This window comes from Colias croceus, chromosome 20 (assembly GCF_905220415.1).
Source record: "Colias croceus chromosome 20, ilColCroc2.1".
Lineage (NCBI taxonomy): Eukaryota > Metazoa > Arthropoda > Insecta > Lepidoptera > Pieridae > Colias > Colias croceus.
In genome coordinates, this window is record NC_059556.1 from 1801286 (window position 1) to 1827267 (window position 25982).

Sequence of the window (25982 nt, forward strand, 5' to 3'; positions counted from 1 at the left end):
AGCTAAAACATGGTGTTTTCAATATAAATTAACAAAACATTTGTTAATTCTGTCAGCACTATATTCGGTGACTTGTTTCTGTAAAATAATATAATATAAATAAAATAAAATAAATAAAAAAGCCTTTTATTTCTTACAAATAGTTACATACAAAAATATTAAATCTTAAGCTATTATAACAAAAAAAATCTATTACTTAGCTTTAAATTATAAATCTATTACAGTTTTACATTGTTAACAAACTATTGCAAGAACCCCTCGTTTGTGAGGGTGAAGGCCTCCTCCAGAGCACCTCACCTGGCCCTACACCTCGCCTTGTCCATCCAACGACCGCCAGCCACCTGCACAATGTCAACCGTCCACCGGGATACTTGTCTGACTCTCTTTCTGGAGCCCGATGGGGTAAAATAATATACATATTAATAAAACGTCCATCTGGTCAGGGAAAGTACCTACAGCGCCACCTATCAGGTCTGATTATGATTTTAAACCGTACAGAAGCACAATGAAATGTACACTCAAATATTCATCCAAATCGGTTCATGTGATTAGGAGGAGTGACTGCAGCGCCACCTTCTGGGCCCAATTGTGTTTCTAGATCACCCAGGAACTCAATTTAATATACACAAAAATTTTCGAAATGTAATCTTTCACATTACTATGTAAATTTGAATATAAACCTGTTACATTCGCTATGTACTTAAAACAGGGGTACATATCAAACATCGTCTACAACAGCGGTTCCCGAATTCTTTTGGCTTCGGAACCCTTTTTGTTTCACCATTTTTCGGCGGAACCCTAGCTTTTAGTAAGAAGTAAACTAAAGACGGAAATACACTTACATCTCGTGGCGTGTGGTAGCGCGCCAGAAGCATATCGGTTTCATACATTTAATATGGTTAAAGACATACTTGTATGCCTTGTCGTGTCACGTCCTGTCAAATGTATGAAAACGTATGATCCTGGCGCGCCACGACATGCCACGCCACGTAAGTATATTTCCGCCTTAACAGCAACATTTTTTTTCGTGAAATCACACCATCTGAGGCTTTTTGGATTGGTGTCCGCAAAGTTTGATGTTAAGAGAAAGACTTTTTAAGATAAAAATATTTACTTAGTTAGAAGAAAAGGTAATTACAAAAATTTTAATGTGATGAATGAAATCTCTTCATAGTTTTCCTTAAAATTACATCGAAGTCAGGTTTTATGTCCGACAATTGGATGCGGAGGTCTGGTGCAGCATTCAACCTACTCCTAAACTTATTTTTCGTGTAGGCGTACGCTGAAAACCCAGCCTCGCATCTGTAAGTTGTCACAAATGGGAGTAATGCTATGATAGCTTTTTCAGCAATGCCCGGGTATTCGTTTTTCAGGCCAATCCAAAATTGACTCGGGTTCATGATAGCTTCAGATTCGAAAAGTTGTTGGAGTGTGGATGAATTTTTAATATCAATTAAATGATATTTGTATTGTAGACTCTACAATACAAATATCATCAAATTTAAAATAAAACCAAATTACTTCATTAATTTGTTCCAATTGTAAGCATTCTTTTTCCTCCAACATTTATGTTTCTTCTTCTTATTTTCTTTATTACCCATTTTGTCTTATCGTGTTGTTACCCTTTGTTACGATTGCGCGACTCGACGACAAACGACACAAGTTCCCCGTGTGACGGCCGAAGCGGGACTGACTCGTGCAGCGATCGGGCTAGGAACGTATAGGGCGGCTCACGCTAGATTAATTGTAACTCGGTACACGTATAGATTGTATATTTTGTAGTTAATATCCAAAAAGTCGTAACTTTACGTTTGTTATTTTGAAAATGCGATTTAAAAAAAAAATAACAATGATAACTTTGTATTTTTTTTTCTATCGAGAAAATATCATGGAATCATGTTTCTAAAACGGTACACGTATTGCGTTACTATTGAACTTTCTTGTCAAGAATTTTCAACACGACAACTTTAATAATATAAAAATTACGAAGGTTTAAAAAGGGCCGTAATTGTTAGAAAAATTAATTCATCTTAACGTTTGATTGATCTTCGCCAGCAGTACAGTTTGACGCTAGTAAGGGTCCGTTCACACAGACCGGCTCGGAGAGCATCGGCGCGCATTTTTCTTTTCACACAGACCGGATCGTATACGCTTAGGGTTAGTCGGAGCGGAGCCGCCAACTATTTCACATAGACCGGCTGGAAGCTATCTGAAAGCGGATGCGCATGCAATCGGAGCCGAACGACTGCGCGAACGAGAAAAAGTACGCGATCGGAGCCGGTCAGCTCCTCTTATTATTTCACACCAAGCGCGTTCAAGCATTCTTAATGTCAAAAACAGTGCACACGCAAAAATAAACCTTACTACAAATACTAAAAACTCTGTTTTCATCGCGATAAGAATCTGCTCTCCTCTCCGAGCCGGTCTGTGTGAACGGACCCTAAAACGGAAATTGCTGAGTCTCTTCACGTTGCATCTCCGAATCTTTTTTTTAAATTTGAGTGTGGCTCGATCGGGAATCTGGTTCTGCTTTATAGTTTCAGTTGAATGCAGACCTTACTGTCCATTTCCTCAATCAAAGCAACAGTATACTTGTACTTACACTGTTTTATCCTTGACCACCAGGTTGTCTGGAAGAGATCGCTGCCTTAGCGATAAGACCGCCTGTTGTGCTCAACTTTTGTTTTATTTTTATTTATTTTTCATTACTTCTAAGTTAAACAATTTTGGTGCACAATAAAATATTTTTGTTTGTTTGTTGTTTGTGGTGAAATAACGGTCATGCTTCACACAGCTGCCGGGAGGAATCCTTTGTACCAAGTGTAAAATCACAGAGGGACCGAGGCCGAGACTGGAATTACCAATTGTAGATTTAGCACCTCTGTAGATCTCAAAATCTAGCATGAGTCCTACAGATGTACAGAACAAAGTTTTTCAGGCCTACAGGTCGCGACTTATTTTTTACCACTTGAAGTAGCTGACAGTACCCTGTGAACGGAATCAATCAGTCAATAGAATAAAATCCCGGCACTCTTTCCAACTTGTTACAGGTTTGTTTTACCTTGCTGATTTATTCATTTTTTTAAGAATGGATATATTATCAGGTTTTGAATACCTACTTAGTAAAGTGAAACGCTTAATTGAGACAGAAAACACAGTAATGAGATATGTAGTTAGTCCAAGAGAACGTCTCACAATAACATTACGTTATCTGGCAAGTGGAAACTCGTATGAAGATTTAAAATTTTTAAGCGCTGTTTCACCTCAACTTCTTGGTAAAATTAAACCAGAGACGTATTGGGCTATTTTCAAAACAATGAAACAAGAATTTCTTAAGGTGAAACTAACATTTATTGAAATTCCACAAAAATACATAAAAATATAGTTATAAAAAGAGTCATCATCTTATGTGTGTTTTCCTCTTATGTGTATCACTAAAAATTCCTGGATGTGATATAAATTCGACGCTGTAGGTCGTATAGGCCGATTAAGACACAAAATCAATCTAAATTTATCTATAATATTAACTTGAAATTATATAATTTAACAAATCATCATAGTGATGCATTTATATATTTTGACATAAATTCTTGTACAAAATCTTTTTGTTTGACAAAGAATACAGTGTATCTGCCATTTAGATATAAGAGAGAACTTGCTATGTTAATAGCATATAAAATTATTAACCAGTCTGGTACATGTTTAGTATCAGACCCTGGATCTACTATAATTTTATGTAGTAGTAATTATATACATCAACCTAGGTTAAGTGTTGACAGACAATCTAGCCCTAAGCTAGATTTAAACTAGTTTATAAGACAACAGCTAAGCAGTCTTTTTCTATTGTGCATCAAAATATTCAAGGCTTAGCTAGCAAATTATTAGAAATAGAATTATTTTTAAATCATAATAGAATTAAAATATTTTGTGTAACAGAACATTGGCTTAAACAATGTCAGTTGTTAATAAATATTGATAATTATAAATTAAAAAGTATATACTTTAGGACAAACGCTATTCATGGAGGTTCTCTTATTTTTGTACACAATAGTTTAAAATGCAAGGAACGAACTGACATTGTTAGCCTTTCTGTAGAACGCACCATTGAACTGTCCTGTGTTGAACTTGAGCGTTACATTATTGTTTGCGTTTATAGGCCTCCTTCCAGTGACTATAATATGTTTGAGACAGTCATGGAAGAAATATTAAAGCGTTTGAGCAGAAGTGAAAAGAAGGTTATAGTATGTGGAGACTTTAATATTGACTTACTTTCACACACACAAATGGCAACACGAATAGTTAATTTATTTCAATCATTTAATTTACATAAACTTTTTGATGAACCCACACGAATTACACCAATTTCTGCAACTTGTATTGATAATGTTTACTGTGATTGTAACTTTTTAGAAAAAAATATTCTCAATACACTGACTTCGGATCACTGTGGCCAGAAAGTAGTTTTTGAATGGGATTGCATACCTACATTTAAAAGAATTAATGTTAGGCCTATAACTAAAAAAGGGATTCATAAATTTAGAGATAATATTAATAATAAATTGCCTGGCCTGAATGATCAATCCTTTCATACTAATCCTTGTGAAATGTTTACAAATCTTTTTAATTTAATTCATAATGAGTTTGAAAAAATCTTTAAAGTTAAATCTTTAAGTATTACCAAGGATTTACCATTTAGCCAATGGGCAACACCTAGTATACACAGATGCAGTAACGTTTTATATGAGTTATATGGCATGAAGCAATATAACAAAGACTTGGCATTTCTTAGTTATGTTAGAAATTATTCAAAAACTTTTAAAAAAGTTTGTTTCACTGCCAAGTGCTTGTATGTCAGAGATAAAATACGCAACTCTGATAACAAAGTTAAAACGGTTTGGGCAATTATTAATGGTGAAATGGGCAAAAGCCAATCAAATAGTACCATAAAACTAGTTAATGCTGGTAGGGTCATTGACAAAAGTGCTGATGTTGCGCTTGCTTGTGAAGATTTTTTTAGTAGTGTCCCTGCTAGTATTACCGAAAAATTAAATTCGTCATCAGCGCTTGCGGAGTCCTACTTGAAGGACCATGTTGCTGAGTGTAATGTATTATTTGAATTGCGACATGTGACTGCAGAGGAAATTGTTAAAACTTTTAAAACATTAAACTTAAAAAAAACATGTGATCTCTGGGGAATGTCTGTAAATCTAGTAAATAATATTATAGAAAACATTGTCAACCACTTAGCGTTTATATTTAATCAATGTTGTGACTGTGGTATATTCCCTGATTTATTAAAGTTAAGTAAAGTTATTCCTTTATTTAAAAGTGGTGACCAAGAAGACTGTAATAACTATAGGCCAATTTCCATTTTACCAACTTTGAGCAAAGTCTTCGAGAAATTAATTTTAAACCAATTATGTAGTCATTTTGTATCAAATGGTTTACTGCACGCCAAACAGTTTGGTTTCACAAAGGGGCGCTCTACCACTGATGCTGGAATAGCTCTTTTGTCACATATATATAAAGCATGGGAAAATTCAAAGAATGCTTTGGGGATATTCTGCGACCTTTCTAAGGCTTTTGACTGTGTAGAACATACCACTCTATTACGGAAACTAAATTTTTATGGTATTAAAGGTTTATCTCAGGACCTCATAGCTTCATATCTTCAGAACAGGGTACAAACCGTTGTTGTTAATGGAGAGAAATCTCGCGGTGCGCCGATTAACATAGGTGTTCCGCAGGGATCTATCTTAGGACCGTTTTTGTTCTTAGTATATATTAATGACCTACCTTATTATTTGCAGGATATGTGTGAAATAGTACTGTTTGCAGATGATACCTCATTAATATTTAATGTGGATAGACATGACACAAATGTTGACGAAGTAAACTCTGCTCTTTTACGCATATCCAAATGGTTCACTGCTAATAATTTATTATTAAATGCAAAAAAAAACAAATTGTGTTGAATTTATCCTTCCAAATGTAAAAAAGGTGAAAAGGGATATTATTTTAAACGGGGAGGTACTATACCCTGTGGATTCTACTGTTTTTCTTGGTTTGACACTAGATGAGAAGCTACAATGGGGGGCCCATGTTGCCACCACCGCTGCTAAGCTTAGTTCAGCTGCATATGCAGTTCGAAGAATAAGGCATCTCACCGATGAAGACACGGCTAGATTGGTTTATTTTAGCTATTTTCATAGCATTATGTCCTATGGAATTCTGCTATGGGGCAGGGCTGCAGATATAGAAACTATATTTATATTACAGAAAAGAGCCATACGCTCTATATATAATTTACGTGCTAGGGACTCACTAAGAGATCTCTTTAAGAATACTGGTATCCTCACAGTACCATCACAGTATATATTTAATAATATTTTATATGTACACAAAAACGCAGACTTACACACAAGAGTAGGAGATAGACACCGTTATGGCACAAGGAACCGAAATAAAATTGAAATGCCATTTTACCGGTTAGCTAAAGTTAAAAATTCATTTATGGGCCATGGTATACTTTTTTACAACAGAATTCCTCATAGTATTAAAGAGTTTAGTAGTGCTAAATTTAAAAATTATGTAAAAAACGTATTAGTTCAGAGAGCCTATTACAGCATTAAGGAATATATGGAAGATAAAAACCCATGGAGGGTTGTCGCGTAAAAACCACAGGACAGTTCTTTGGCATATTATGATATATACGTACAGTGACTTACATATTTTGTAAAATTAAATTGTAATACTGAAATGATTTAAAAGAGCAACTATGGAGTTTCTTGCCGATTCTTCTCCATAGATACTGCTTTCCGAATCGGTGGTAAATGTTAAAAATATGTATTGACGTTTCAAAAGTGCTTCTCGAAGAAGTCTAATTGAATAAATAAATGTTTGAGTTTGAGTTTGAGTTTAAGGAAAGTGGGCATGTTCACAGAACTCAACTACTCACACATGACGGGCAGACTTTTCATGATGCGTATGCAGTGTGACGTCACGCCCCACACTACACATGTGTAATGTGTTAATGTGTTGACGTTCCAGCTCTTCTGAATCGGCCTAACAGAATTAAAAAAAGTGTACGGCAGCGAGAAGAAATATGTCTCGTTTGCTACCCTAAAGCGCGTATTTTATACGAGTTTCAATCTTCGCTGTAAAGCTTTGAAGAAGGATACCTGCAAGAAATGCGATTCATTAGCCCTTGAAATTAAGACGTGTTGTGTACTGGAAGAAACAGAACGGTTGATCCAGCAAAGAGATATTAATCAAATGAGAGCGGAAGATCTTCGTAATAAAATGTCTCAAGACATGATGCGTGCTATAAAACAGATCTTAAATTTGAATTTGAACAATTAAATAATGTGTCATTTAATTGTTCAAATTCAAATTTAAGATAATATCTTCTTAATAATAACGAGAAAAATACTGAAAAATATAACTTAATGTTAGAGAAATTACATCTGAAACTTCAAACGCAATTATCTCCAAAGTCATTTATTGTGGATTGAGTCTTTTCTCCATAACTGTGTCCAAATATGATTTTGTCGACTGAAGTAGGACTTAACTTAGTCGTAATGGTTAATCCTGCGACTGATAAAACTCGCTCGCTTGGTGTGCTCGTGGCGGGTCTCTTGTACTTATCGGCGATTAAGGTTTTGCTTTAAAAACATATTTGATGCGTCCACTCCCAAGAGCCTTAGAGCCACACAAGACGAAAGAAAAACGAATTTTAATAAAAGACTTTCACGTCGGCACGGTCGGGCACGTCGGGTGGTACATATACATTAATACATTCGGAATATTAGCACCAAAATGGCGCATTTTTTTACGACCTGTGATGTGGACACAGCAATTGATAGTATTAAAGCTGCATGTTGTTTACATAATTACTTACGAACAAAACAAGGTACAGCGATATTAACTCCGGAGTCGGAAGACGAAAACGTACCTATGCGTGCTCTAATAACTCATCGTCCAACAAAAAGAAGATCAACGACTGCAGCATTCGAAACTCGTGAACAATTTGTGTGTTATTTTAATCAATAAATTAATTTTTTACTTACCAGATTCATTAATTTCTTCTCCGACTTGTGCCCACAATTTTGCCTTCATTGATATATCTTTATATGAACTATCCTTCGTATTATAAAAGTATGGATATTTTCTAACCAATTCTATCAAATTTTCGGTCATTATGCAGTATTTTATTATTATTTTACGCCTATTAACTCTGACGCTAAAATAAAATTTGTAAAAAAATACAACACCCGACGTTAAAGCATCCTAACGCCGCGACAGAGCGTTGCGTACTGCGCCGGCGCGGCGCTCTGTTTGACGGTATTCTACGATGGTAGTACAACACATCTTAGCGTCATAGCGCGGCGTTAAGTTAACGCTCTGACACGCGCTAAGTACGCGTCCTGTCTGACGAAGCCTTAACATCTTGTAGAAATAGAAACAATATGGCGATTTTATAATCAGCTGTTGAAGTTCAGTGTTGTGTTTCTTGGTGATTTTAAAATTTAAAAAAGTTTTCATAAAATTAACACTTTAAAACTTTTAAAAGCTGCCCACAGTGAAGAAGTTTGGTTCAGGCGCAAAAAAAGAAATGCGTCCAGACGGAGTTTGGAGATAATAGATGAAATGCCGCAACAATTCTTTCAAGAGCGTTTTAGGTTAAATAAAAAAAAAAACTTTTAGCGAGCTTTGCTGCAGCCTACGTAATGAAACAAATATACGGGGACTAAAGAAATTCCTTTGGAAGTAAAGGTAATCCAGTTGTTTCACTGCGATTGTTTAAAAGTGATGTCCGAGACTTAAATTCCCAATAAAAGGCATGTGTTGTGCATATCTATTATATATGCGTATCCTATTTCTACTAATTATCGTAGGTTCTTTGCGCTCTGATTTTGGAGTGTATGTATTAGGCATTTTTCTTCAAAAAACCAAAGTCGAACAACATCCAAATCACAAGCAAAATCAGTATCCAATTCAAGCGTACTTCAACAAAGAATAATATCGAAATGACGGGATCAAGCTAAACACGCGTGTAGTTCCGAGCTATAAGCAAGTCACTGAAATAGTTGAAAGTCAAAGAAAATAATAGTGGGTTCAAGTATCTTCTATGATTGGCCAGAAATAATACAAAAGAATTCCAGCGCGCGCCCATAAACGCAATAATTCTCGGAATAACTTAATGAGTTGACTACCCGATAATTTCTAATTTGAATGTTGTACGCCAATTTAACATGTTTTTAAATACTTTATACCACACAATTATACCTTTTTGTAATTTGTATGAGATGTAGAAGTTTTTAAAATAAAGTTTCACAGGGTCACCATACATTTTTTTTACACCAGCTTTGTTCAAACTTCAGTCCGTAAATTTTTAAAACGTAAAATTTTACCTATTTTTTGGTCTAATTTTGTTGTTGTTGTTAATTATGCATGAGTATCATTTTAATTAGGAAGACTTATGTATTCTTAACAACCTTGAACAAAAAAATAAGAATAAAATAAAAACAGAAATGGTAAAAGTTCATATTAAGCTTACCTGGATGATATTTTTATCAAATTCCGAAAATAAAGCATAAATCAAAAACTTTATCCTAAACCATAGTTTAGGACAGTAAATTTTAGTATTTTTGTTAGATAATAAGTCCCTCAACTCCCCACAACCCGTTGGTCCACTACTTACGGGACACCCTGTATGTTTCTCATAAAAAGATTGGAGTTAAAACGCACTTTAACTACATTATTTGTTTAAGATGATTCTGGATATCCACAGAAAGCGTGGTTGGATGATACCCTGGATTTTAAATGCTGAACCAGGTTCTCGAGTAGCGGTGTACATTGAACGATGTTTTGGTATGCTGAAGTCTCGTTGGAGATGCTTGCTAAAGCATCGCACACTCCATTACCATCCTGGTGATGCCTGTAAGGTTACTATTGCATGTTGTGTTCTGCACAATATTGCACTGGATGCTCAATTACCTCCTCCTAGTAATATGGCAGAGCAACAAGGGCATGGTGATGAACCGAGTGTGCGGGTTGAACCCATTTCCAGCAACAAAGACGAGCTGATGAGTGGCAGAATAATGTTGAATAATTTACAGTCAGTCTGGGTAACTTTGTCCTTCAGTAAAACATTGGCCCACACTTACACACAGCCAGTTTTAATTGATTTACAATGCATAGAAAATGTATTTCATTTTTTATTTAATATATTCTTTAGCTATCTTCGTAAATGTTTTCTCATTTATAACTTGACAAGTGTCATATTGACATTTTGTGTACAGACCAAAAAAAAAAAAATTGTTTTTGGCGCGCGTATTTCGATACATCGAAAAAGTTATCTCATGCGAGTTAATTTATTTCACTCGCATGAGATAACTTTTCATTTCTAGTTACTGACTTCGATCCCATTATTTCATGTTTCACTTTTCAAATTATTCAAATTATTTATTTGTCAGAATTGTGGTAATACAAGGTCACATGATTTAATTAATAAAATAGTCCACACAATTCGCCAATAATTGGCATACAAATTTTTCACGATACAGATTATATAAATATACATACATTAAAATATAACATTAAAATTAACACGTTTTTATTAATATCACTATTTAAAAAAATCATTTAAAGAATAAAAACATTTTTCCACTAACCATATTTTCAATTTTCTATGCATTAAATTTTTTGGCATTTCACGCAGTTCTTTAGGAATGTGATTAAATACCTTTATGCACATCACACTAGCATTGTTTTGAAAAAGTTTAGATTTACAGTTTGGCATCAATAGGCGAGTAGGATCCCTAAAACCCAATTGTGAATTGTTTTTGGTTGGTTTGAAGAGTTCACTGTGCGTGCGTATTCTCATCATCATCACATCTCCTCCTTTATTAATTCAATGTGCCAAGAAGACTGGGACTCCATATGGAGTACACGAGTTGGACTGGACTGACATTTTAAATTTGAAAGAATTGGTAAAACAGTTTGGTAAAAACTTTACGGTTAACAATGATGGTGATCGAGTAGTATGGAATGACATACGAAAAATTTATATGCAAGCTACTTCTCCATACTTAGTTTTCTATAACGACACCTATAATCCAGGAACGTCGATGAAATGCTTGAATGCAGCAAATGTGAACCCACAACTTCAGAAAAAATACCATAGGCGACCAAAGATATCGAGCTTAAAGAAAAGAGACTTACTTTCTTTATGTGATGCTAATGTGATTCCTAGCGTATACCGCGACTATTACGAAAGTTTGGAGGCTACAGACAACATAGTTGAACATGAAGATAACTTCGAGAGGGATTAATTTTTATTAACCGATTCTGTTATGATGCTGTTAAGTAATCAAAACATTCCTTTTCATTGATTTTTGAAAGTCAATACATTTTGATAAATAAACCTTTTTCTTGTCTTAATTATTGTTGATGTTTTTATTTAATTACCGGATCATTCACAAATATTCCATTAGATTATAATCCTATTTCATTAGGTTTCCTATTTTATTACTGGAACATTCAGGAACATTCCATTAGATCTTTAAATTTCGTTCATTTTTCTAATTCACTACTGGAACATTTCAAAAAATTACAAATAACTAAAAAACTAAAACTATTGCATTTTTAGTAACAATCTTATAATAAACTATAGCTTTTTTACGATACGTAGACATATCAAACATCAAGATTACTAAAAACTATGTCAACAAAATTTGCCTTTCAAAATATCTAAAAACTTTAAGTTGGATTTTCTAAAAACGGCATATTTTGAATTATTCCGGTAATGATTCCGACCGACGATTTATATAATCTGTAATGTATTCGTGAAAAATTTTTATGCCAATTATTGGCGAATTGTGTGGACTATTTTATTAATTAAATCATGTGACCTAGTATCACCACAATTCTGACAAATAAATAATTTGAATTTTGAAGTGTTTTTTTGGACATTTATTTTCAGTATTTCGGCGAAAATTTCATATTTTCGTTGGAACAAAATATTTTCACAGTAAAACTGGGTAACTTTATAACTTATAGTAACTTTTAATATTATAGTTTGTAAAATGTAATGGTACATAAAACTGTTAAATAAATAAATAAATAACTTCGACCCGGGCCAATGTTACCCAAAAAAATTCATATGTATTGTTGATGTTGCCAATTATTTGTTTTTCGTTCACAGTGCGAAATTATGGCACGAAAAAAGCCTTGCCCGAAAGCAGGAACTAGACAGTACGGTACTAAGACAAGATATACTTAAGAGAGCCTGAGAGAATGCTTAAAAAAAATAAAAGAATGTGTATTGACTCAAAGAGTTGCAGCAAAACTTTACGGTATACCAAGGAGCACAATTAAAAATAAATTAAAAGAAAAACACACAAAAGATGTGGGTAGACCGCCAACTTTAACTTAAGTTGAAGAGAATGCAATCGTATCACATGCAATAGCGTTAGCTGACCTAGGGATCCCTGTCGGTATGCAAGACGTCAGAATAATTGTAAAAAAATACTTAGATGACGAACAACGAAAAGTCAGTACATTTAAAGACAATTTACCTGGATGGGAATGGGGAAAACTGTTTCTAGAACGTCACCCTAGCATTAAAGTCAAAGTTGCACACAACATTAGCCGCAAAAGGGCCCAAGTCAATAAATACAATCAGTCAAGTCAGAAATAATAGAGGAATACTTCAATAACTATAAATGTAATTATTAAGTAGATTATTTTAATATTTATCAATTTTTTGAAAAGGTTATTTTTGTTGATCTGTATGGTAATGGCGTGTAGTATGTAGCGTAAACTAGCGGTTCCCTGGTCCGACTAACTGGAACAGCACCTGGCACTGGCAGCACTGCACACTACGATTCACTGGAGCATTATTTTATTGACAAATAAGTTTGGTAATTTACTATTGTTTAATTTTTTAAAACAAAAGTATGTAATTTTGGTTATAAAGACTGAAGTAGTAATTTAGTTAATTGTTGAATTAAGTATATTAATATAAAACCTAGAAGAGTGAATTACTTACTAAATAAAGACTAATTAAAAGTAAATACATAAGTGCAGTATTACATTTAAACCTATTCAGTGTATATTCGGTTTTGTGATAAATTCACCAAGCAGCTATTAGTTACTTTGATGACCAGCCTAAATGATCCCTAAACTTATGTTTTAATCATATTTAACTTGGCAGAGGATAGAACTGATTACTACTTTCGTAATTAAATTTTTAAGGTGAGCTATCGCTAAAAAAGATCATTCCGGGAACGTTTTTGTGAGGTTGATAATGATATTTAAATTTTACTTACTAGTTGTCCGCTCCGGCTTCGCCCGTGGTACATATTTCGCAATAAAAGGTAGCCTATATTCTTTCTCAGGGTCTAAAGATTGTCTGTGCCAAATTTCATTAAAATCGGTCCAGTAGTTTATGCGTGAAAACCATACATACATAATTACAAACCTTTCCTCTGTATAATATTAGTATAGATAATATTTGCCCCCTTTTTTGTTAACACAAGAGTTTTGTCTTTTCGACAGTCAAAATATAAAGCGGGTACTTGCGAAACCCTGTCTTTATCCAGAATATTTTGTTGTTTTGGTTCGTTCTCTACGTAACTTGTTTTTGTCTACCACTGACACAGGCCTGGTTGCTTGCAAAACTGCCGAGACTATGGCTGCACCTGCCCTGTCTGATACTCCATACCTGTCACAAGTTTTGGAAATTAAAGAATAATTAGTACTTTGCGCATTGGTAATTGGCGTTACAATATTTTCTTTAACCCTAGATCACTAATCATTCGTCTCACAGTCGACCGGCACCTGTCGCGTTCGATGTTTAGGTATGTTCCCAACACTTTCTCGTCCCGCCCCTCTCAGTACCTTCCTGATTGGCAATTTATTGACCCGTGTGGAGACGACGCGGACGCACGCTTTCTAGTTCAGGAGTTATAGCAAAATATTCGACTCACAGACGAATGTGTAGTGACTACGCGTGCAATGTGAACAAAGGTGTATTTTTGAATAATCGATTTTTTTATTGTTTATTGATACCGATTTATAATAAACGTTGTACAATACTTATTGTAGAAAGTTTATCTGCCTTTTTGCTAGTAATGTATACTGTTTCCTTTAATAGTTTTTGGAATAATACGAATTAAAAAAATTAACCTTCCTTTTATTGTATACATGAATTAAGAGAGAGATCAGGAGAAGATATTGAGTATTCTTGAAGAATGCGACAGCCACAATAAAGAGGGCGAGACACTTGAACATCAGTTGGATGGTTTACGTAGCTCAGATTTCGAAGGCGAAGACAATTTAGAGAGAGATTTAGCAATCGCTACTGATCAAAGTGAACAATAATCTGATACGTCTTCTGACCAAGAATTCAATGTTAGAGGGAGAACTTTTGTATAAGGAGGATAATAGACTCTGACGAGGATACCAGCACGCAGCCAGAAGGCCGCCAACAGCTATAATAGCACCAAAAACGCAGTCGACGCAGTTGACCAAGTGTGCTCAACAATCGGAAGACCAATAGGTGGCCTTAGGCTATATTTTATAATATTCTAAATTTATGCATGGTTAATATGTCATTTATGTATCTAACATGGTGAGGCTGCGTCAAAAACCATTAAAACTAAGAACTTTCATTCAAAAAATGGAAGATGGCCTAACTGAACCATGGTTGCAGGAGCGGTACAATACACCAACTTTGAGGAAAAATATCAAAACATACATAAAAGATATTCTAAAAATCGATGATGTTTTTCCTAGTACGTCTCAAGGACGGACAAATAAACGCAAAATATGCCGATTTTGTCCATATAAAAAACGCAGAATGACTAAAAACTCATGCCACTCGTGCAGAAAGGCAATTTGCGGCGAGCACACAATTCCTACATGTAATGACTGCAAAGATTGAAAAAAAAAGACCTTCTTATTTCTTATAATAATATTTAGATAACTAACTTGGCTATGTTGTTAATTATTTCACTTAAATATAACAAATAAATAAAATACATGCATTTTAATTTGTTCGTCTGTAAGTCGAATGTTTAGTGACAAAGTAACACCGAAATATGTTTAGTGAGCTAGGGTTAAATTGCAGTATTTGTCGTCACACTCAGGATCAGTGGAATCCGTAGAATTTGAGATGTTAAGCTGAATGGCGGAGTTTGACGTATTAGAGCAGGTTGCTTGGTGTTTTTAAACGTATTCTTGCTTTTGTAGCTTTTTTTTTAAGATTTTGTACCAAGCAGTACTCGAGATATCAACGTTACCAATGAACATTTTTCGAGACGTACGTTGATCTAGCTAGCAAAAAGTCGCATTCTTTTCTCGGTACCTTCCGCTCTTTTAGGCAAGTGCAATTCATTAACTCTTTACATTTACAGGCACTAATATCAAATAGAATGTTTCCAGTACGCTGAAATTCTTCTAGATTCTTTTTTGGTATTTTTGGATGTGATTTCAGTAGATTCTTACACTTAGGCTGGTTGCAGAGCTTGACCGACCGTCAGTGCGTACCGTCGGTCCTGACGATACGCATCAACAATTGTATGACTATGACACTAATGCGCATGACAATACGCGTGCGTACGGTCGATCTAGCTATGAACGGTTTTATGAATTTCCATACATATGACAAGCGCGACTGACGTACGCACTGACGGTCGGTCAAGCTCTGCAACCAGCCTCAGTGTGGAAAGCCTGCAACATTTGAGTCACTCTTGTATGTGAAACGATGGGAAGAGATGCCTTCGCCCACAATCGTTCAATTTTATCAGTCACAATTACAGCGATTTCTTGAAAAGTTGGTTCTTTTTGAGAATCTTTAACCGATTTTAATTGCCGCCTCGTCCACTCATAACTCTTCATAACTTCTGCATAAGTTGGCAATATATTGATCCTTAAGATCGCATTTTTCTCCAAACAAAGGACATCGCGTAGTATTTCGCGTGCGTTCGTGTAACGTTCGATGAGTGGACATCTATTAACAACCACCTATATATTAATATCAATATACATAACAAGTCTTTCACAAGTGAGAGAATATTCCATAATCTGGGTTAAATTCGAATTCAAGGGTCTATGCCAGCTGAGGTCTGTATTTCTTTAATCCAAGCTAGGTTGGCTTTATACAATCTCACCTTAGATGATTGTGAAAATAATGTGCTTGCCATGACCACTGATGGAGCAAGTGTCATGTGCAGAGTATTGGACGCCTTTTGCCAATATTTCATCAGATATGTCATACTCATGGAATTCATTTGGCCATCTGTGATGTGTTATATAACAAAAATTATAACTTACCCTCGGACTCGGATTTGGCAGTCGATCAGCATTCTTCAATGCTTGAAAATATTGACGTTTTATCTGATGACGAAGAAGACTCTGTTACAGACGGTGAATTCATAGTTGAAGTGGCTGGATCTGGATCCGCTTTTCCATTAAACATTGACATTCGACCCATTATAAAAAAAAAGTCAGGACGGTAGTAAAACTCTTCAGAAATTCCCCAACTAAAAACGACTGTGTCTTGCAAAAACATGTCCACGATGAATTTGGCAAAGAACTTGCGCTGTTACTTGACTGCAAGACACGTTGGAGTAGTTTGGCGACTATGCTAGAAAGATTCCTGAAACTTCGAACATGTGCCCAAAAGGCTTAAGTAGATATAAAAATCAGTGATATGAGCTTCACCAATGAGGAGTTTCAGTTAATTCAAGACCTGCAACCATCTTTAGATATAGTAAAAGCGACCGTGGAAACAGGACATATATTTTTAAGTGGATATCTTTTTTGACTGGGTATTATAGAAAACAATGTCCTTTTGCCACAAGACCAGTCACTGAATTGCATATTAATAAAAATTAAAACTGCAATACTGTAAATGCACGACAGTCATTTAGTGGCCCAAGAGAAAGTCATGTGATAGTTCAACGTGGTAAGCAATAAAAATAATGATTCAAGAAGATGAATCTGAGCCTTCTGAGCTGTCATACAATAATTTAATTCCACTATAAATGCTCTTTGTACGCAGATTTGCAACATTTGAAGCAGTTTGGTTCCCAAATAGCTCAAGATTATTATAATAATCCGCCTCATATGGAATAAATGAGTTTGATCATTCTAGAACATTTTCAACATGACTTTGATCATTATTCCAATTTTAATTTTGTATGATTATTATATTAAGATATTAATACATACAGTAAAATGGGGCTAATTAAAACACTTTTTTCGTCAAACAGGTGTTTATAAAAAATGATAGGAAATATTTTTTTTTAGTAGATTACACAACAAACTATAAATAATAATGATCGTAGTATACTTTCTGTAAATATATTTTAAGATATAATACTTTATTGTTGCTATTCCAAGCTAAATTACGTGCGTGAAGCCGCGCTGGACAGCTTGTTTCAAATAAAAATGTATTGCGCAAAATGAGTTAGCTGTGTATATACAGTGACTGTATATACCTGATTTTATGAAATGTTTATATTATGTATTAAAATAAAACAACTTGAGTCAATCACAATATTTATTCTTCTTCTACAAATTATGATATTTAGGTACTATTTAGTCACACTGATTTGGAAATGTTTAATATACCTACATACTTATGTATTTGTGTACTGACGCCAGCATGTCAACCTACCCCAATCTGTTTAGGAGGTTAAAATCTATTAATTAAATTGACAGATATAGGCGTCTGTACCAACTTTTAAATGGTTAAGTTCCTCATTAATAATTATAAAACAATGGTTTTACTACAAAAATATGACATCTCTGGAAAGATTGTCTACAAAAAGCGTAATTACATAACTGCATTTCATAACGATTCAGAAATATAAAACTGTCATCAACCGCAACTTTGTGTTGACATCTTATGTAGACAATAAAGTTCGACAGATAGAAGAGAACTTTTTGAAGAAAGGCCGTAAAAATCTTACACTTTGTACTTACACCTAATTAATTAAAATTATGATTACACAGTCTTCGAAGAGACACATCATTGGTGTCTTAGCTTTGGTATCGTTGCCAAAATAATCACAAAAAAAAATTAACAAAAATTAAATTGGAAACATATGTAAGAAAATAATATTCTTAGGTCTTAAAAGTTTAAGACTTATAATTATAAGACCTAAGAATATTATTTTAAACTAACAAAAATATTCTTTTGAGAAATGTACGTAAAATAAACATATTAAAACAAAATTATTGGTAAAATATGTTTGCTTAGTTGCATCACAATAAAATATATAAAACTCAAAATAAATATAAAAGAAATACTCAAAATCTTAGTCACTATCCATCAATGCTTTTAAAATTTCTTGTCTGTCGTTATAATAATTCTTTTTATACTTAGGCTTTTCCTTATTTTTCTTTGTTATATTAATATAACTATTTAGATATACAGGTTTAAGGTCCTTAAAGACTAATTTCTTGTTTTTTAGCGCATTTTCTAGACTTTCTTCCTTAGAGATTTCTAGACGGGAAAGAGCAACGTATAACTGACCATGCGAGAAACAACTGACACCGAGATCTACTCCGGCAACATGAAAAGTCTGCCCTTGAGCCTTATTAATTGTCATTGCATACAACACCGATACTGGGAATTGCGTCCTTTTAAATTGGAATGGAAAATTATTTGGTATTAAGGGTATTCTGGGGATAAAGACGGTTTCTCCTGCACCGCAACCTGTTAAAATTTGAGCCTCGATTATATTTTGTTGCAACTGGGTTACTTTTAGTCGAGTTCCATTGCAAAGTTGTGGTGGTCTTAAATTTCGGAGTAGAATAATCGGAATGCCAATTTTTAAACAAATTTCGTGAGAAGGAAGTCCGGGCATATTTAAAGAATTTAAAAATTCTATCGGGTAATTAACTAGTTGCTTCTTGTTCATCGACCATTCTATTTATTGATCTATAAACTTTGCTTTCCCCCTGTATATTCGACAGTATTTTGTTATTAATCTCAGATACCTGGTCATTGCGAGGAGTTAAAATAGATCTTTCGGATAGCCAAGAATTGTCCCTATTTAATATATTTGTTACGTCACCGTAAACCGACGATATAAGACGTGGTTGAGATTGCACTATACAACATAATTCAGGCGTCAGAATAAGTTTTCCTTGGCGTTTTGAAGCTTGTCGGAACTTGTCGGCCGCGCCGTTCAGCGATTATCGGCGCGTGTTCATATATGTATTTTACTGCGCGTGTTACCAGCGCTGACAAGCGCCTATACACATTCTATCTACATACGCCCAAAGACAACAAATAATTCAAGTTAAAACTCGTTAAATTTTCATAAGTTACACTAATTTCATGAGTTTTTGAAGTTGTTTGTGTAAGTTAGTGGCTTTATATGATGCAAAATATAGCCGCAATATCGCTTACACAAGTATCCCTCAACACTAGGCAGGCTGTGCAATCTTAGAACATTTTACCGTGCAACTGGGCGAAAGTAATGATACCAAATTGAAAGAGCACCGTCATCTAGTGACAAGTCCTACAGTGAATGCCTTTTTAATTTTGTTGTATTATAAAACCATGTATTTCCGGTTTGTAGATACAGATGGCGCTTGTTGCTGTTAGCCGACTAAGTTGAAAGTACGGTTTTAGTTCATTACAGCTGTAGTGACGAAGTGACCATTTTATTCTTGAATCATTATAATCCGTATGGTGGATGCTAAATGTTACCATTCAAAAAAAAAAAAATTTTAGTAGTTTTATGTTATCATCATTGTATATATTTTGAGATATAGTTTAAACAAATAAATTATAAAAACTGCCATAATTTTAATTTAATTTAAAACAGTAAAAACTTGATCTAAATAATTAACATTTATTATTATTTTTGCATTACATGAGCTTGAAACTTCTCTGGACGTCATTATTTTTTATTAAGAAAGGGGGTTTATTAAGAAAGTGGGGTATGTACATAGAAATATGCCTGCAACATAATATAATGAAAAGTACACAAATAGTCTCTATGCATTTAAACTGTCTTAAAGATAAATATAATGGAGAAGATGCTCTTAAAAATAATAATTGAAGTAATTCTATATCATAGGTCTGTCACAAGTTTTTTTTCTATAAATGTAATGCTTAAACTCCTTTTTTGCAGGCTCTTACAGAGTTCTTCATTGGTTTCCAAACCCTGATAAGGACATTGCTCGTTTCCGAACATGGGTTCATGCTATTGGAGGAGAAATTTTGAGTCTGAGCAATGAAAATATTTATAAACTTCGTCGAGTTTGTCATGCTCATTTCGAAGAGAAATATTGTTGCCGTTACAACAAAATTTCTAACATAGCTGTTCCAACATTACATATGCCAGGTTGGTAAACTATGTAGCTATATAATTGTCTATTAAATCTATAGTAGCTAAGTATATATTTTAGTAGCTATAGGCTTTTAATGTGTCATAATAATTATGGCACCTTATGTTATTGTCATAATATAACATTAAATTGAAAATAAATGTTGCATGTATTGTATCTAGTAAAACATTACTATAATTTAGAAAGTTTCATCAGAATTAACCTGTTCATTTCAGGAAATTTGAATTAGAATTTGGAATGGAAGATAATATTTATTACCCTTAGGATTTAGAGATATTATTCAGTTTGTTCTTGAATTAATTCAATGTGTTATTCAACATTATTTTTTACAACAGAGAGGTTGTTTCTTTCGTTTCTACACTTTGGTAGAAACAAAACGAGATTTTGAACTTATTAAAATTGTCTATATTATTTTTGCAGGACCTTTATCAAAATTTATCTGCACTGATAGAAAACCATTGAGGGAAGTTGAAAATTTACCTTCTACTTCAAAAGGTCAGTACCTACACCTAAACTTCACATAAAGGTGCTAACACAGCAGTTGTGTAATGAAAATGAAACATTCTATAATCTTATAGAATGTTTCATAACACTTGTTGTCTGAAAGTTTCAAGTTGTTTTGTGAGAAAATCTTCAAAAGTATGTAAATTGTAACAAAATATTGTCATGTTACACAATGTTTTATAACATTATAACTGATGTGTCAACACTTCAAGAAGATTTAAGGAGATAATGTTACTTAGCATGTCTATTTTACACTTGTAATTTGACCAGAACTGCTACAGTGACTGAAATAATGCTCAGCCAAAGTAATACTATGTATTCGTAAGTGCATATATTATTTTTGCATGTTTTGTTTTACTATAACCTCTACAACTTTTAACCCAGCTGGTAATAACTTGGTTTAAGCCCATGCTATCAGTTCCTGGCTACCTAGTTAGCCAAGCAAAAGCAATACATGCAAAAAAATATGTATTTCTTAGCCATACACTTCAATTTTGATTTAAAGTAACTATCTGAATAAGTTTTTCTATAAATTGGCATTTAAAGGATAAATGCCTGTTATATATATATCGGTCCCTACACACAAACTGACAGAAAAGTTGATGTTTACAGGAAAGCATTTTTAATTTTCAAACTGCTCTAAGAATTATTTTAAGAGCAGATATATATTTAATTTAATGCAAATTTATTTCATGCAACAGCAAGCAGCAACATAAAATTCATTTATAACAATTTTCCTATTGTGTTTGTTTCAGGACCACTATCACTTCAAGATTCCCAAAAACCATTAAAAGAAAATGAAGCACCAGCACCAGGTTGGTATCTAAATATAATCCAAATTTTTCTTACTATTTAGCTAATTGCAAATTTTAGGTTTTACTATACATATAACAGTTCAGCAGCAAAAACACATTATGCAAAAATATTATAAAAGTACATAATTATATAGTTTTAAAACTATAAACTTACTTAATTATAACTTTCGTTTTCCAGCTACTGTTGAACCTGATACAGTTGTTGAGAATCTTGAAATACAAGAATACAAATTGGAGGATAAATATGGTGAGTGGCCCTTACTTAAATTTTAAAGAAAAAAGAAATAGAAACCTAAAGATAGAGTACTATGTTCATTTCCACTGCCTTTATCTTTCACTCTACAACTCTTAATGGTTGAAGCCATGGGGCACAGCAGTGTTTATACATTTGATCTGCTGGACAGTACTTCTGTTTAAATAATTTCTTTAATATAATAATAGCTAAGGTAGCATGTTTTTAAAAGCTTAATTTTATTTGCAGGTCCAAACACTGCTAAAAAAGTAGTGACTCATAAGAAAATGACCAAAAATGAGCGATCCTTATACCAAAAATTGGTAAACATTAGGATTAAGTTATCGAAGTGTCGGAACAGAGCACAGAAACAATCCCTGCAATTAAAAGCAGCCAAAAATTTTATGAAGAATAGCAACTTTATAGCTACTATTAACAATATGCCAAGTGCTGCTAAACTTTTAACCATGTTGCAGTTTAGAGAGTCTAAAAAGAAAGAAAAAGGCAGAAGATTTTCTACTGAAGAAAAAATATTGGCTTTGGCAATGCTGAAGCAAAGCCCCAAAGGCTATCGATTTCTGCGAAGAATGTTGGTTTTGCCTTCACAGCAAATACTAAATACATTTTTGAACCAAGCCAATATAAAGCCTGGTATCAATAATAATATATTTGAACAGCTGAAAAAAAGAGCAAATAAAATGAAACCAGCAGACAGACTCTGCATACTAATGATAAAAAAATTGTTCCACTGTATGATCCCCCGCATTTATTAAAAGGAATAAGGAACAACCTATTACAGAAAAATTTAAGGTATAAAACAGATAAAGAAAAGACGGCTAAGTGGGATCACATTATAAAACTACATCAAGAAAATCCTGCATATAAAGGAATACGATTAGTGCCTAAGTTAACTGATAGCCACGTTGATCCGACTAGGACGAAGATGAAAGTGAAATACGCCAGTCAAGTGTTCAGTAGATCTGTCTCTTCTACTATGGGATACCTTGCAGGTAAGATCAAGAGATGTTTTTTTTGTAATGGCCAACTAAACTTAGTGCAACAATATTAGATTAAATATCTGCCGGAATTTAAATATTTCCATTATATTTCAAAATATTGGTTATTGCAATTACCTGGGTTCAGTTACTCTTTAAATTAAAATGTAGGTTTAATGGTACACCACTATGCAAACACATATCCCAAAGCATACACATAACATGTACATTAGGTGCACAGACATTTTAAAGCATAAATGATCTAAATTCTAATATTGAATTGTTATTGTTTTACAGATAACGGAATCCTTCCAGACGAATGTAAGGAGACTGCAGATGTACTACTTTTTTTTGATAATCTTTTTGACTCTGTGAATGGCAGCTTTGTCAAAAATAGGTATGCAAAACCACTCCTAGGACCTGTAACACCCAATTCCAAACATCACGAATTTTGGAGAGAAGCAAAAAAAGTTTTAAAATCCATGAAATTTATCACAGATGAAAACAAAATTGCTAATGTACCTACCATTAATAATTGGGTATGGACACTGGAAGGCATAGAAACATTAGTTAAAATGTTAGCCATTGACTACAATGTTACATCTATATGGATGCGGCACCTAAACCAAGACCCAATCGAAAATTTCTTTGGGGCTATAAGAAGCCATGGGTGCCGTAACACAAATCCAACACCTGAAAGATTTCAATCAGCATTAACAACGTTATTAGTCAATAACCTATCCAGTGTCCATGCCCCTGGAGCAAATTGTGAAGAAGATCAATGCAATGCACTACATGCCCTCATCGTTACTAAAAATAAGGAACCTACGACTACTGGTGATATGTCTTTAGACATTGTTAACGAGATTACCCTTACACCTTTAGAGGAAAAAAGTCAGCCCCAAATAATGGGGCCTCTACAGTATGTATCGGGATATTTTTTAAAAAAGACGAAAAATAAAATATTTAGGTCTTGTGAGGTTTGTAAGGGTAATCTCTATAGTGAAATTGAAAATGATTTTATACAAAGAAAAGAATTTGCCAATCGTCGTTGGCTTTCCACCCCAAGCCCAGCATTTTTGGAATCAATATCCAACATGCAAGATATAATAAATACAATAATATCTACTAATTTAAAACAAAAATTTCTAAGGGAAAATATAAAAACGATAATTCTTTTATTTTTAGACTTTAATTTTATGACATGCTCTGAACACAAAGAAAAATTAATAGACTTTTTAATTAATTTAGTTAGTCGATTTTTTTTATTTACATATTGTAAAAATATAAATAAAATTTTAACGGGCAAAAAAAATATAGACAGCGATGAGGATGCAATGCAGTGCAAAGCACAAAAATATTTTAAAAGATGTTTTAAGAGGAAAATTTGACATTATTATAATAATGCATTGTACCAACAATGTAATGCAATTATTAGAATAATGTCAAAGGAGGGTGCTCAAAAAAAAATCAACTTTGGCAGAAACGAATTGTACTATAGATTAATAATAATATTGTGTAATAAAATAATAACCGGGTATGATCGTGATTCCTGGCAAACATATAAAAATTTCCAATTTTGTTATCCAGTTGTCCATAAAAAAAGTATTTCGTAGTAGTAGTATGTTCCCCTATTATTCAAAGAACTTTCCTAATTCCTTTTTTTTATTTTGAAGGGGTATACTTTTCTTAATAAACAGGTCAGAAAAAAGAAATTCAACATCGGTCCAGGCGTATTTGAGAAATGACCCAATGCCTCCAAAAAAAAAGGATATTTTTTAATAATGAGACCACCTGGAAAGTATACCCTTTCAGACAAAACGAATTTTCCTCATCAGTCCAGGCGTCTTTGAGAAATCGGGGAACATACTACTTTTAAAATAGACAACAAAATTGCATTTTTTTATGTTTGCCAGTAAGGATCACGATCGTAACCGGTTATTATTTTATCACACTACATTATTGTTAATTTGAAATACAACTCCTTTCTGCCGAAGCTGGGTTTTTTTTTCAATGATGCGTGAGCATTCTCCTTTCTGGTTATGTATTAGAAAATCTAATTTTATGGCTGGTTTTACAGTGTGCTGACGGTCTGCGTTGACAAGTCAATATGTATGGTAGCTTATGAAGCGCTTTAGTTAAAGCTATGGCACATGAACACTTGAACAGGTTGGCGAGTAGTAATGTAGATTTTGTAATGGTACGGATCTCCCTCGTATCAACCTCAAGTGAACTTACCAATTTTGAACACAACTCTTTGTTTTCCTTCGCTAGTGTGTAAACGGCCAGTATATGTAATAAAAAACATAATTAAGGTACCTTTCAAGCAAACGCATTACCATCTGTTCGCATCCCATGAGTTGCTTCAATTTCCGTATCATCGACAAAGTCCACTTGGAGTTAATTCAGTTGATATGAGGGGGATTTGTACTAGATCATCTGCATGGTCGAGATAACCACTCGCCATCCGGTGGCCTCTCCGACATACATGTATAGAGCTATGGCTTTGAATATTTGAGAATGACATCGATCGGTCGCCAGCGCTGAGCGTACTGGCTTGTCACTGTGGACCATCAGCATGACTCTAAAACCAGCCTAAATAGTCCAATCAACGGGGCTTAAGTTACCAAAACCCTCCCGCCTATGTAATTTGGCATTGATAAAATTAGGGGATATTATTACCATTTCTTTATTAGTTGTTAGTTATTTTTTAAGTTGTTTGTTACTGATTGTTGAAAAATCCTCACAGTGATTCGTATATAATTATACTTTCTGTATAATTATATACGAATGTACTACCTACTTAGTATAGTTATTTATATGAATCCAACTCTTTTAAATTGTAGACAATGAAATTCTAATTTCACTTTCACGCTGTAACTTCTACTGAACTATCAGTCTTATTTTATATAAAAGAGAATTATCAAGAATGCATTAATAATAAACAAAGCTATGTAATCAGGATATTAAAATACAATTAATAACAATAATTAGCAGACCTTATTGTTCAGTAAAAGTAATAACGCATAAATGAAATTTGGAAGTTTCTCTGAAATC

At 33.8% G+C, this 25982-nt stretch overlaps 2 protein-coding genes across 2 annotated transcripts in view; one reads left to right on the top strand and one right to left on the bottom strand.

Moving 5' to 3' along the window:
* Positions 1-6970: 6970 nt before the first annotated feature.
* The window catches only part of LOC123700755 (MYG1 exonuclease), a 95478-nt gene continuing 76466 nt past the window's right edge, over positions 6971-25982 (bottom strand). The window contains exon 5 of the mRNA XM_045648075.1: positions 6971-7181. The gene's annotated coding sequence lies outside the window, so the exon portion shown is untranslated. The remainder of the gene's footprint in view (positions 7182-25982) is intronic.
* On the top strand, positions 19892-25360 carry LOC123700756. Its single transcript, XM_045648076.1, has 6 exons — positions 19892-20375; positions 20800-20874; positions 21639-21698; positions 21877-21945; positions 22180-22588; positions 25071-25360. Exons 1-6 carry the CDS (start codon positions 20369-20371, stop codon positions 25204-25206), a joined length of 756 nt encoding a protein of 251 aa, XP_045504032.1. The 5' UTR covers positions 19892-20368; the 3' UTR covers positions 25207-25360.

Coding starts and splice junctions, on each gene's coding strand:
- LOC123700756 (XM_045648076.1), top strand. Junction 21,946..22,179: donor CAAATTGGAGGATAAATATG/GTGAGTGGCCCT, acceptor TTTTATTTGCAG/GTCCAAACACTGCTAAAAAA. Junction 22,589..25,070: donor AATATAAAGCCTGGTATCAA/TAATAATATATT, acceptor TTTAGTTAAAGC/TATGGCACATGAACACTTGA.